Source organism: Canis lupus, chromosome 5 (genome assembly GCF_048164855.1).
Source record: "Canis lupus baileyi chromosome 5, mCanLup2.hap1, whole genome shotgun sequence".
In the NCBI taxonomy this organism is placed as follows: Eukaryota; Metazoa; Chordata; class Mammalia; order Carnivora; family Canidae; genus Canis; species Canis lupus.
Genome location: NC_132842.1, coordinates 81,385,416 through 81,399,132, shown reverse-complemented (window position 1 = coordinate 81,399,132; position 13,717 = coordinate 81,385,416). Strand labels below are relative to the sequence as shown.

At 61.7% G+C, this 13,717-nt stretch overlaps 1 protein-coding gene across 17 annotated transcripts in view; it reads left to right on the top strand.

Moving 5' to 3' along the window:
• ARHGEF10L (Rho guanine nucleotide exchange factor 10 like) overlaps window positions 1-10,434 on the top strand; it is a 159,019-nt gene extending 148,585 nt beyond the window's left edge. For all 17 annotated transcript variants that reach the window (XM_072828126.1, XM_072828120.1, XM_072828125.1 and 14 more), the window contains 3 exons: window positions 1,151-1,325; window positions 8,081-8,203; window positions 9,346-10,434. In XM_072828126.1, coding sequence (XP_072684227.1) covers window positions 1,151-1,325; window positions 8,081-8,203; window positions 9,346-9,884 — 837 coding nt within the window. In that variant the 3' untranslated portion in view covers window positions 9,885-10,434. The remainder of the gene's footprint in view (window positions 1-1,150; window positions 1,326-8,080; window positions 8,204-9,345) is intronic.
• The last annotated feature ends 3,283 nt before the right edge of the window (window positions 10,435-13,717 follow it).

Below are 13,717 nucleotides of genomic sequence, written 5' to 3'. Positions count from 1 at the left end.
TCACCCAAGGCACTAGCAGGTCATAGAGAGAATCCCAAAATGGTACCCACCAGCACCAGTGTTAGTAAGGGAGGTGGAGATGCTCCTACCAATGTCTCGGTCCTTGCGGGCGCCCCTGCTGTTTTCTACCCCTCTGGCGATCCTTTAAGATGGTTAGTAAATGGATCTTCATTATCAATGGTATATGTTTTTTTCAAATTAGTATTTTCAACTAGTTTCCAGGTTGAATGAGCAGGTGTAAGCCCCTTAAGAATGAGTTTTCTGTTCCTTCCAGTTTTCTGGTTTTCTTGAACATAATCCCCATTGATTTTCAAAACCTGGTATTTCGGGGGATCATCAGTCCTGTGGAGGATCTAAGGGTTGGGCCTGATGTGGAGCTTGAATTCCACATTCCTCAGGGAAGTTCTGTACCTTGTATGCCTCCAAATCGTGACGTGCCATGGCAGGACTTTTCCCTGGTGAGTTTGTGTCTCTGCCTCTCATCTCGTCTCGTTGCTGTCCTTTTATCTTTTGTTGTGGAGGTTCAGTTCATTCAATTTTCAGGTCCCTTTCAGAAGGAATTAATCCAAGAGCAGTTGTAGATTGTTGCGTGTAGGGGAGGAGGTGTGTTCAAGATCTTGTTACTCCACCATCCTGAACCCAACTCCCAAATGTTTCTTGGTTTATCAATTTTTGGACATTCCTGCTGTAAAAGATTAGAGTTTGAATCACACTACCCGCCTCCCTTTCCTGATCCTTCTGTTTGTTGCATTTGTAAATCTAGATAATGTACATAAGCTGTCATCTCCTCTTGCATTGACTTTTGGCCCTGACTTTCCCTTGTGTCACAGGGGCATGCTAGAGCCTGGCCTGTCAACTCCTGAGAGCGGGGTGTGTACGTTACCTCTTTCCTAGCTCCTTGTTCTGTAGTGCCATGTGGGTAGCTTGCGATGGGCCGTGTTATAAGTATTTACACCCCGGGAATCGGCAGACATGACAAACCAGGATTCCCCACCAGTTGTTAAACATTTACCAGCCTGCCCCTGCTGGGCTCCTGAGGTTCCCTTCTAGCCCTGAGTCTGGTTCAGGCAGAGGCTGGATGAGCTTGGTCCCCCCAAGGCTCAGCCAGCAGGCCCAGCCCAGCACCAACACCCTTCTTTCTGTGCCACAGCAAAGCTTCGAGGCGCACCAGGACGAGGCGGTGAGTGTGACACACATGGTGAAGGCAGGCAGTGGTGTCTGGATGGCCTTCTCCTCTGGCTCCTCCATCCGCCTCTTCCACACCGAGACACTGGAGCATCTACAGGAGATCAACATTGCCACCAGGACCACCTTCCTCTTGCCAGGTGAGTCTGCTGCTGGCCATTGCGCCCTGCCATTCCGGGCCTGTGCTGGGGAGGAGCTGACCTCCATGGAGCACCTTCCACGCCAGGCAGGGGTGTGTCCTGGTCCATTTATACCGTTAAGCCTCCTAGTGGTGTTTGGCCAGCTTTGAAAACTGGGCCTCTAAATGGGGAGGCAGCAGGGCTGGATTTGAACTCAGGGCTGTCATTCCCAAGCCTCTCTTGCCATCATCACTCACCTCTTGCGGAAAGTGAGGCTCCAAGCTCAGCAGACTCTCCCAAGTTGGGCAGCTGGGTGGGAACCCAGGCCTGTCCACACCAGCGACTCCTCAGGCTAACCAGAAACCTGGTTCTGCCTCACATCATGTACAGAGTGTGAGGTGAGGGGAACGAGAGAAGGCTGACCAGGGGTCTCTTTCTTTAGAGGTTTTTCTGAGAAAGGCGACTGGCTTGGTTGGCTGGTTGGGGTGTGGAGGCAGGGGGAGAGCAGAGGGCTAGGACGTCATCCCCTTGGGGCCCCGCTCCCTCCTGCTGGGCTGTTGGTGGTACTCAGTGGAGAGGAGTAAGACCGGAGCTCACCTAACTCTCTGCTCGCTCCTCCCTGCATCTGCCTGAGGCCTCCGTGGAATCAGCTGCAGGCAACCTCCTTCCCATCTGCTGCCCAAGATGCTGCCCATACCCTGGCGGCTGTGCTGGAGGGAGCCAGGGCTGACACCTGCTCGGAGCCTGCTCCTACCCCCAGCTGGCTTTAGAGCTTGGCCCAGCTTCCACCAGACAGACGACTGGTCTGGGACGATGCAGGGGCTCCATCCTGTCCAAGCTGGGCTGGGTTCGGCAGCTGGGAGAGCCGAGGGGCCCTGGGGCTGGGGACACAGGCCTAGCATGGCAGGTGGGGAGCTAATTGTTACAGGGACTCAGCAGATGGGCCATGTAGAGGCCAGAAGTGGCCGTGTGCTGAGCTGGGGGACTGATCGCTGGGCTGGGCTGAAGGCAGGCACCTTAGCCAGAACCTCAGGGGCCATGGGGGCCTCCGTCTTACCACAGAAGCCTGGTCCCTAACTCCACTAGGGGACCCAGACACCACCCTGGCTCCTGCTTCCTCCCAGCCAGTCAAATAGTGATCCCTGAGTCTGGACTGGTGGTGATGGTGGGCCGGTTACTAACCCCAAGATCAGCGGCGGTAGTGACAGTGAGTAACGGCTGCCTGCCGCACACCTGCCCTGGCCCTGCAGGGAGCTGGGTTCCGAGGGTTTTATATACGGGGCCTCGCTTCACTGTAACCCACAGAGTGGGGTCATCCCCGTCGTACACACACAGAAGCTGAGGTTTACTCAGCTCGTCTCTTGTCGTGCGGTGGGCCAGAGGCCGGGCCAGGAGTCACCTGAGACTCCCACCGTGTGGAATGGGGAAGAGGTGGTTTCAGAGGTGCCCGGAGTCCTGGCTCGGCCACTGTGGGGCTCGGGTGGGTCTCTCTGCCTCCTGGAGTCTGTGGTCCCTGTGAAACCAGGCAGTTCTGGCTCCAGATAGATGCCTGCAGGCCTGGGGAGACGTCTGGGCCAGGCTTGGAGTGTGTGTGAGGATGTGAGGACAGTAAATGCTTACGTAACACGCTTTCAGGCCTGTGCCGTGTGGGCTCGGGGACCTGGGTCAGGGCTTTCCTCCTCCTCTTTTTCCTCCCTCCCTCCATCCCCCCTCCCTCCCTCCCTCCCTCCCTCCCTTCCCTCATCCCTTCCTCCCTCCCTCTCTCCTCTTCCAGTTTTATTGTATTCCACAGTATTTAGCCGTGATACAGGGTAAAGCCATTTTAACTACGATAAAGATTTCTCTATATCACAGAAATGTTTCCACATTTTTGCTGATAGCTATATTATTTCAAGTTAGTGGAACAACAAAAAAAGTGGACCTTTTAAATCTCCTGGGCCTCCTCTGCAGGGCAGGGGCAGGGGAGGGGAGAGAAGGGTCAGCTTGTTGCAGGGCCAGAGGAGGGGCTGGCGGGCAGACCAGCCGCAGGGGGACAGCCGCGGCCTCTCCGGCACAGCTGTGGCTTTACCGTGTCAACTTAAGACGCACCTGCTCGTCCGCCGGCTTACTTGTCCTCCTCAGGTCTCCTTTAAGGAAGGAAGGACACTTGCTGTCCTTCTATGATGTTAGAGCCAGGGAAACGGAGACGTAGGAGGTGAAATGACCCAAGGCCAGAGCCAGGACCCTAATCATAGCCTCTCACAGGCTTCTTGTTCAGCATCCCCAGCCTCGGTTTCCCCATCTGTACAGGGAGGGGCTGAGATCTGAGCGGGATCTGGCTGTGTAGCGCAGGCAAGAGCTGGAGTCGGCCTGGCTCTGCCCCCCTCCAGCCCCGTGACAGGGTCCCCGCCTCTCAGGGAGGTCGGGTCTCACCCGAGGCAGTGCACGGACAGCAACCCACAGTCCCTGGCTGAGGGAGGCCCAGGCCACGGTGGCACCGCCCACTGGCATCATCCCTGTCCTCATGACGGTCCCTGCCCCTCACTGCGCCAGCCCTGCAGGCCACACGTGCTCCGGGGGCCCTGCTGCTCAGCCCCACTGTCCCGGCCACGTCCTTCTGGCTGCACCTGCTGCATCCAGCAGACAGATGCCACCTCTGGCTGGCCACACCTTCCTGGGCTGGGCCCTGGCACATCTGGGGGGGGTGTTAGGTTCCTGTGTGCAGGGCCTCCCCCAAGGTTCCCCAGGACTTCTGCCCCGGGCCCCCTTCCCCAAGCCCCACAGTTCCTGGTCAGCAACACCCTGGAGCCTGGAGCTCTGGCCGGCCAGGCCCCCCCACACCCGAGAGGAGGCGGTGAGAGCTGCCTTGGGGGAGGGGGGCGGCCTCAGACCACCTCACGTCGTGCCCTGGCCGGGAAACAACAGAGCGGGATCCTTCAGTTCTTTATTAGAGATATTTTTAAAAGGCTTTGAAGTATTTTTCTTCCCCCACACCACCAAATGAAATAATTGCATAATTAGTAATAAATTTGTTCCTCTTCCAAGTGTGGATTTTTTTAAGGGCGTGTTAAAAATTTATCACGCTTCCTTCCCCCGACCCCTCTTCCACGCATTCCACGCATGTACCCGCCTGGTATTAATGCGTTTTTGAACCTAAGCTCCCCCCTCCTCTTAACCAGACAGGTCATTAATAAAATGTTCTCCGAGCGCCTGAGCTTTTTAAAGTTGTATATCTCCAGATAGATGGCCTGGGTGAGCTGCTCGCTGCTGCATTAAGTCTCTGTGATAAAATATTTATCCACCATTAGAATGTTTTTTTTTTTTTCCCCCTTTCGGACTGTTTGTGAAGTATCTTGCTCTTTTCCTGGAGGCAGTCGGTGAGGAGGAGGGGCCCCAGAATGAGGTCCGCGGATGAAGTCGGTTCTCAGTTCTGCCACCTGCTTGGGGTTCCCGGCGCCCTCCTCTCGCCGGCTGCGGCTCGGTGTCCCGTGAGGGCCGGAGGGTGCGGGCGCCGCCGGGGAATGGTCTCTCCCTGGCTCAGGCCCCAGGGGCCCCGGAAAAGGAGGTGACACAGTGAGATGAAGAATCGGCCACTGTGCGCTCGCTGGGCTGAATTATTTCTGGGGGTTGGTGGCTCCGATGGAGCCGATCCCGAGCCACGGGTCTGGGTCCTTTTCCTGCTCACCGGTGTCACCCTAACGGCCTCCTGTATCCATCGTCCGCTCTGCGCTAAGGGCCGTGCCTCCCGGCCGCTGCGTCCTATACACGCGGAAAATTCTAATGATCGGAAGATGGAGCGAGGTAGGTGTGTGACACTCCCTGAGAGGTGAGACGAGGAGGACACTTGTGACGCCACACGCCGAGGATGGGCATCACGCCCGTGTCCTTTTTCGCTTTTCGGGTTTTCATTCATGTGTCCTTGAACTCCCACTCGGGCCCGGGGCACAGGCGCTCGGGAGCCGGGGAATCTGGGCCCAGACCAGCTGCGGCCCTGGTGAGGCCTCCGTCGGGGAAGGCAGGCGGGGGACAGAGACCTTGACCTGGGCCAGGCGGGGCCGGGTGGTGGCGGGGGGATGGCAGCCGGTGCCATACGCAGCACTGCTGAGCTCGGGAAGCCGGGGACCCTGCGGGCCTGGGGTGGCACCGTCTGAACCAACGCAGGTGTAGGGAGTCCCTGATCCATGAACCCAGACGCCATGGGAAATGGCTTCGGAGTCAAGACACGGACCCGCCTGTCGTCCTGGAGTTTCATTCCTGCCCCGAATCCGAGCAAAGTGGGACCCTCAGGGTTGGCATCATGCAGTCTGGCTCTTCCAGCCCCATCCTGCTGACGGGTCCATGTGCATCTGGGGCGGCACGGCCACCAGAGGGGGGGACCTCAGGGACTTCCTCTGTGCTGGGTTATTGTCCCCTGTCCCCACCCATTCTCCTCTGTGCTGGGTTATTGTCCTCTGTCCCCACCCGTTCTCCTCTGTCCTGGGTTCCTGTCCTCTGTCCCCACCCGTTCTCCTCTGTCCTGGGTTCCTGTCCTCTGTCCCCACCTGCTCTAGTCTCCTGGGTCTGTTGATGTGCATCAAGTGGATCCCAGATGGGCTGTCACCCCGCAGGCCACCATGACATCTCGCCACCTGGGTCTCTGCCCTGCTGGTCTGCTCTCTCCCCTCCCTGCGGCGAAAGCCCTCTTCCAATCTAGGTCATCCACCCTCTGCTCAGACCTTCCAGTAGCTTCTCACCTTGTTCTGAGTAACAGCCTGGGCTTCATCCTGGCCCCCCTGCTCCCCTCTGTCCTGAGGTTGCCCTCGTCTGGTGCTGGGCTGGCTGTAGTTGGTCCTGCCCCCCACCCCTCCTGCCGCAGGCCCTTTGTATGTGCTGAGCCCCCTTCCTGAGCCTGGGGCTCGCGTGGCTGCCTGTCCTGGTCCCTGGTGCTTGCATCCCCACATCTGCTTCCCCATCCTTCCAGAAAGCAGGGCGAGGCAGGAAGCTGGGGAATCCTCACACCCACTCCCTGCACCTTCCCGCATCTGAATCCTCGGCCTGGTATTTAGTTTCCTTGTTCATGTTTTTGCTTTCTCTTTCCCCCTCCTGGCCACGCTAATAAGGGAGCCGCTATTTCAATGGAAACTGAGTGAAATGGGACATTCAGTGCCTCCGTGTCCCCTGCCCCCATCCTGGGCTCTGCAGCCGCATGTGGCGAATGGCTACAGACCTGAGCGCCGTGATAGGTAGCATTTCCATCATCACGGAAGGTCCCAGAATGTCTGCTCCCCAAGGGCAGAACTTGGTGTGTGCAGCCCCCACCGTGCCCGTGCACAGCAGGTGCCCGAGCGTCCCAGGGCGCCGGCCGCGTGTGTCCGTGATGGTAGGGGCCACCGTGCGAGGCGGCGCTGCTCGGACCCCAACATGCTAACCCGGGGAGAAACCCGTTCTGCTCCGAGGAAGCCCGTTTCCCTGCCTGCGTGGAACTGCCGTGATTGCTCCAGAGCCGAGGCGGTGGCAGCGTGGACCGTCTTCTGCAGGCCTGAGCTTGGCTTCCCACCTCGCCCAGCAGCGGGTGACCTCTGGGGACCTGGGTATCCCGCCCTGGAAATGGGGCACGACATCCGCGTGTTGCATCCCTCCCAGCGGCGGCCAGGCTTCTGTCAGGCGGGAGCAGGTTGGCGTGAGCTCTAGAAACTCCGGAGCAGCGTTTCCCCAGGCCGGTCCCTGGACCAGCCCATTGAGGTCACCCGGGTCCTGGCTAGAGATGCTGTGAGCCCTGCCGGGGGTGCCCGTACCCGCCCAGGTTGACCGCCACCGCCCCAAGCAGCATTTCACACATCACGGGGTGTTGTCATCGCCCTGATACGTGGCGTGAATTTGAATTTCCCCTCAGGGAAGAACTAGCCCCTGTCCGTGGGGCAGAAGGAGTCCGGCGAGAAGGAAACCGGCCCTTTAGGGACAGGGTCTGTGCACAGGGCCTGCCTCCTGCCCCCTCCCGGTGCCCGGATCCTTGACACACAGCGACGGTCATAATGGCCCACAGCCCCTTCCTGTGGGTGCCGTGGGCCAGGCTCCGGGTTCCGCGATTCATGTCCATTCGTCGACCCATTTCATCCTCAGGATGAGGCTGTGGAATGTCGTCATCGTCCCCTTTGGCAGGGGAGGAAATGGCACAGAGAAGTTTAGGGACAGGCCTGGGTCGCGCGGCTCCAAGTGCCGGAGCGTGGGTTCGAGCCCAGCGCGGATGTGTGCCCTGCTCAGACCCCTGCCTCTGCGGCCCACATGGCGTGCCCTCCCTGCCACCCCCGGTGTCGCCGACGTGGAGAGACAGCGCCAGGGGCAGCCGCGCGAGGACTGATCTGGGCCAACAGCAGCCACACGCAGCCCCGGGCGCGGGGACCGCCTCGCTGGCGGGCCGGGGGCTGCCGGGAGCAGGGACGGCCCCCGCGGGCAGGACGGCAGGCCTGGCTGGACACCGAGGCCCGCAGCCAACCGCCGGCTCCCCTGCTGCCCGGATCCAGCCGGCCCCCGCCCCGCGTGTCCCCTGAGCCGCAACATCTGCGTCACCTGCAAACCCGCACCATCCACCGAGCTCCCCCCGCGTCCTCACGCAGCCCCACTGTATCCAGGTGGGAACTGAGGCTCGGGACCCAGGGTCCGGACCCTCCCAAACCCACGCGCTAACCACAGCCCCGTGCAGCTTCCCGCTGGTCTCCCGGGGGGAGCCGGCCCATGCCCCTTCCTCACCTGGAAGCCCCCACAACCCGATGCCGTCCCCCCGGGGGCTGTGCCGCTCACGCTGGCTTCCCTCTCTGCAGGCCAGAAGCACTTGTGCGTCACCAGCCTCCTGATCTGCCAGGGTCTGCTCTGGGTGGGCACCGACCAGGGCGTCATCGTCCTCCTGCCTGTACCTCGGCTGGAAGGCATCCCCAAGATCACAGGTGAGGCGCGGGAACTGGCCATGGCAGGTGGGGTGGGGGTGGGGTGGGGGGCTTTGAGTCAGCTGCAGGTGGCCAGGGAGGGTGGGTCGTTCTCCAGTGTCTTCTGCCATCACAGGTGGTGCAGGGCATTATGTCATCCTGCCCCAAGGTCTCCCACCTGCTTTCTGAGTCTCAGTTTCCTAATCTGGCCGATGGGCACAATAGGTGGGTCTTGGTCAAGTGGCCAAGGGTTGGTGGAGACCCATGACCCATGGCTGGGTACCCCCCCCATTGCTGCCTTCAAAATGTCCAGACTCTGGAGACCGACGTCATGTAGGGCTCCTGAGGGTGGGGTCCACGTGCAAATGTGTTCCTGTGGAGCAGCGGGAGGTCCGCCCGGATGGGTAGCACTGAGGCCAGGAGAGCAAGCGTGGGGTCGGGGAGGCCCCAGAACCCCGGGGTCCCCTCTGCCTCTGCCCTGAGAGTGACGACGAAGGGGTCTTCTCCCGCAGCTGCTGGAGGAGGGGTGGGGTGAGGTTGGGGGGGGTGGGAGGCGGAAGCCCCGCGGGTAGACCAGCCCAGCCGGAATGGGCGCCCCTGCTAGAGAAGGCCGTCTTCCTAAATCCCAAGGTCGTGATGGTCCCCCCAGCGATGGTCCTTGGGTTACTGTAGGGATGCATCGGGCAGAGACCCTGCCCCCCACGCTGACAGTCAGGTGGAGGAGCTGAGGTCCAAGGTGGCAGGTGCTTCAGGACCGCGGGACACAGAGCAGGGGTGCTTGGCAGTCTGTGCGTGGAGGCGACAAGGACGTGCCCTGGAGGAGCCGGGACTGGGCTCCAGGGGATGGGGTGTGGCCTCTGGGGGTGGGGGAGGCTCTCTGGGCAGAGCCAATGGCTCAAGCAAAGGCACAGACATGTGTGGCTGGCCCGGGAGGGGGCTGCGGGTGTTCACACTGACCGGCCCCCACATGCTTTACGAGGTCAGCCCTGTCCCGCAGTGTGGGAGAGCCCTCCCCAGACCCAAGGCCTCCCGGGAAGGTTCCAGCACAGATCGCGGTCACCAAAACAATGGCCACCACCCAGAAGGTTCTCCAAGAGAGACGCGTGGGTGCCTCCCCTGAAGCTCTGGGCCTCTGGGCCCCGACTCCCTCCGCTTTCTTGCAGGGAAAGGCATGGTGTCGCTCAACGGTCACTGCGGGCCTGTGGCCTTCCTGGCCGTGGCCACCAGCATCCTGGCCCCCGACATCCTGCGGAGCGACCAGGAGGAGGCCGAGGGGCCGCGGGCCGAGGAGGACAAGCCGGACGGGCAGGCCCACGAGCCAGCGCCCGCGCCCGCCAGCCACGTGGGCCGAGAGCTGACCCGCAAGAAGGGCATCCTCCTGCAGTACCGCCTGCGCTCCACCGCGCACCTCCCGGGCCCGCTGCTGTCCGTGCGGGAGCCCGCGCCCGCCGACGGCTCGGCCCTGGAGCACAGCGAGGAGGACGGCTCCATCTACGAGATGGCCGACGACCCCGACGTGTGGGTGCGCAGCCGGCCCTGCACCCGGGACGCCCACCGCAAGGAGATCTGCTCCGTGGCCATCATCTCCGGGGGGCAGGGCTACCGCAACTTTGGCAGCGCCCCGGGGGGCAGCGGGAGGCCGGCCCCGTGCGGGGAGACGGACAGCGCCCTCCTCATCTGGCAGGTGCCCTTGACGCTATAGCCCCCGCCTGGGCGCCCAGCCGCAGGCCTGGTGGCAGGGGTGCGCGGCTCTCGGCCCGCTGTGGGCCCCTCCCGCCGGCCGGGGACCCCCTGGAGCGCTGGGGAGACTGGCCTTCCAGGGACCTCGACGATGGGCCTGGGTCTCCTGGAACTACCTTGGCAGCACAGAGGAGAACTTCTTCCTTTTTATTTAAAAAAAAAAAAAAATATATATATATATATACATATATATATATTTCAGAGTGCTTGGGGGAGGAGTTTGGGTTTGGGGAGAGGATACCTCTGGAGGAAATGGCCTTCTTTTTAAAAGCAAAAAAACCCACAAACACAAAACCTCACGACTGCCTGGCAAGCCCACCCGAGCGGGGCTCCGAGGCGGCCACGCGCCTCTCCTGGAAGGGCGTGTGCGCGTGAGTGTCTGAGAGCGTGCGTGCGGGCTGGTGTGTGAATATGTATAAATACGTACATATGGTGTATATTATGTGTATAAATGAAGTCTGTACATATTGGAGCTCTGGGAGATGCTGGAATAAAAGGCAAGAATAACGTGAGTACCTGGGTTGACTTCTGTTTGCTGAGAGGTGACGGGGAAGAGAGAGCCGCTGTCACGAGATAGGGCTGTCCCGGAACCAGCAGCCGCGGCCCCAGGAGAGCCCGCCACCCCGCACAGGCCCCGCAACGAGCTGTCTGGGGCACTCGCAGATCGGTGGCCACGTGCAGTTTCTACTTTTGTAATTAATTCACATGAAATAAAGTCACAAATTCAGTTCCTGAGTCCCCTAGCCGCATTTCTAGTGTGTCTGGAAAAGCCCCACAGCAGCCTGTGTGTGCCGACCGTACTGCACAATACAGATCTATTTCCATCATCCCAGAAAGTTCTCTTGTGCTTGGGAAGGGACCCTGGGGAGCTTCTTTTCGGAATAGGTTTTTTTTTTTTTTTTTTGGATTTATTTATTCATGAGAGACAGAGAGAGGCAGAGACACAGGCAGAGGGAGAAGCAGGCTCCCTGCGGGGAGCCCGACGTGGGACTCCATCCCAGGACTCGGGGGTCATGGCTTGAACTGAAGGCAGACGCTCAACCACTGAGCTCCCCCCCCGCCCCCAGGTGCCCCTCGGAATGGTTTTTGAAGAGAAGGCTGCCCTCCCTGCTCTGGATGGGAGGATGCAGGTGGCCTGGGCACCTGTCACTGCCAGCCTGGAGGGAAGATACAGGAAGGGCTTCACTGCACCGAGGATGGGGGCCCTGGGGGCTGTTGCTGCAGGCGGCAGGGTGAGGCCGAGAGGAGCCCGAGGTGGGGGGTGAGCTCCAGACGGTGGCAGCAGAGCCCAGACTGTGGGTGGGCTGGGGGGTGGGGCTGCTGGGGGCCCTGGCATCCTTCTTCTGGCTCAGAGTCTCCATCCTTAGATTTCTAGAGCTGCTTGCAGGGGAAAAAAACCAACCATAGCCAATACCCACCACCCAAAAGGGAAGTGTTTTCTCCGTCTTCCCACCCACCACTTTGCTGGCACCTGTCCCGTGTCTGTCCACCCACCACCCGCCCACCTGCGTGGCCTCCCTTTCACACTGACTGCGGCTCCAGGTGGCGGGAGGTGGGGAGGCAGAGATCAGGGGGGGTGGGAGGCAGGCCTGTCAAGGCGACCCAGCTGTGCAGCTCGATGGGCCTCCGCGGATGCTCTGGGGAGCTGGGGTGGGGAGCACCGTGGAGGGGGAGGCCCCTTCAGCCAGGACCCACCCCCCGGTGGGATTTTGCCCGTGGAGGAGTCACTGGCTCGTTCACTCTTTCACCCCCAGCCCCGGCCCCCGAGCTCCCGCTATCCTCAGGCACCGCACTGGCTGCCGGGGCCGTGGAGGGGGGCAAGGCAGGGCCACCTGCGCCCCCAGGAAGTGCCGCCCAAGGAGAGGGCGGGTGTGTAGGCCAGCGGCTGAGGGCTTGGGGGACGTCAGGGGTGCTGCCGACAAAGGGGCAGGGCCTCCAGGAGGGAACAGCCTGTGCCAAGGTGGGCTGCGCGGAGGTTGGCTTAGTCCCTCTGGCAAGGGATGCAGCTCAGGTCCCCGCCCAGGAGGGGGAGCGGACAGCTCTGTCCCCACCTGGACTCCGACCCCAGAGGACACCGGACATTCCGTTCCAGATGAGCCCTTCCCTGAACCCCCGTTCCCCTTTCAGCATCGAGGGGAGACTCAGCGCTGTCCTGCCAAATGCTCGCGGGAGGGGAACTGAAGCGCTCAGCGCCCGAGTTCGCGATGGAAGGCCGCCGGGTGGGCTCCGTCCCCTGAATCAGATGCCCGGTTGAGACTTTTCCCAGGACAGTGACCGGGAAGTAGCAGCCCCTGGGGGCCCTGGGCAAGCCTGGGGACCAGGATCTCGCAGGACTGTATCCCAGTCCAGCTCCACGGAAGCCCTGCCGTGGGCCTCCCCACGCGTCCCTTTGCCGCCAGGCCTCGGTCTCCCCATGTCTAGGACGGGGACCATGACGCCTCCGTGAATCGCCGAGGACAAGTGGCCGCGTGGCAGTGATCCCTCACATCACACTAGGGACAGGCTGTAGTTAAGGAGGCCCCGGTGCGCAGGAGCGGGCGTCCGAGGACTCTGCGGGTCTGTAGGACCCACACCTACGGATGGCTCTGCTGGCGGGGACCCGGAGATCCGTCCCCGAGAAGCTGGCCGCCTTTGCGCCACCGTGACATTACCCATCGGTCCCCGGTCCCCCTCCCAACTTGAGGGCCTGGGGGACCCAGGGCGTGGGGAGCAGCTGTGGGGCCTCGCAGAGGACGGGGTGGGGGGGTGTTAGGTGCTTCAGGGGAGCCGCGCTGGGGGCGCTTGCTCGTCCTCACTCCGCTGGCGAGGGGCTGCCGCTCGCTCGTTCTGCAGGTGGGAGAGAGGCTCGAAGTTAAGTGGCTCCCAGGAGAGCATCGGGGCCCAACGCTGCCCCCCAGGTCGCCCCGCCTGACCAGGCTTCCCGGTCCACCCGGTGGCATCGGGCGAGACCTTAATGTCTGTGTCTCGGAGAGGACGACAGTCTAGGCCACGGGAGCCGAGCACTGATGCGAAGCCACCGCGTGCCAGGACGGCTGCTCCGGAGAGAGGACAGGAGGGCGGGCACAGGCCGGGGCGGGGGGTGGGTGCCGATATCAGGCATGTGTCGGGGTCGCACTGAGGAGGTGACGTCTGAGCAAAGGCCTGAGGAGGAGCAGACATCGGGCCGCAGAACATTCTGGGCCGAGGGAACAGCACCAAGGCCACCGAGGCCACCGAGGCCGGCGGTGGGGCGGGAGGGGTGCTGGTCACGAGTTACTGGGTTGGGTGGAGGAAGGACTGCCGTCCCCTCAGGGACATGGGAGGGCCCCCGAGGGCTTGGAGCAGAAGGCCCACCCGTCCGTCCTTTGTGTTTCCAACAGTCACTTTGGGCTGAGAAGTTGAGGCAGGTAGGAGCCTGGGAGCCGGAGGCCACCGAGGAAGCTGTCACATGTCCTGGGGCAAGGTGGCCATGGGGACACACTGGGTTCTGACACCGGAGCCCGTAGGGTGTGCAGGGGGCAGGCAGGGGAGAGAGAGGGGGCATCAAGGACCCCAGGTGCCTGGCCTGAGCCACTAGGACAGAGTTGCCGTTTCCTGGGGCAGGAGGTTGGGGAGGCAGGGAGGCCAGGGCACAGGGGAGGCCGGGGTTGGGAAGTGGGGAGGTCACCAGGCAAGGACCAGGGAGCCAGGGGAGGCAGAAAACCAGGAACCCTGCACATCTGGAAGCTGCGTGGGGAGCGTGGGAAGGAGGAGGGAGCCATTGCCTGTGTCCTTGGCTGGCCAGCCATGGACAGAAGCAACCTTAGGAGCAGCGGG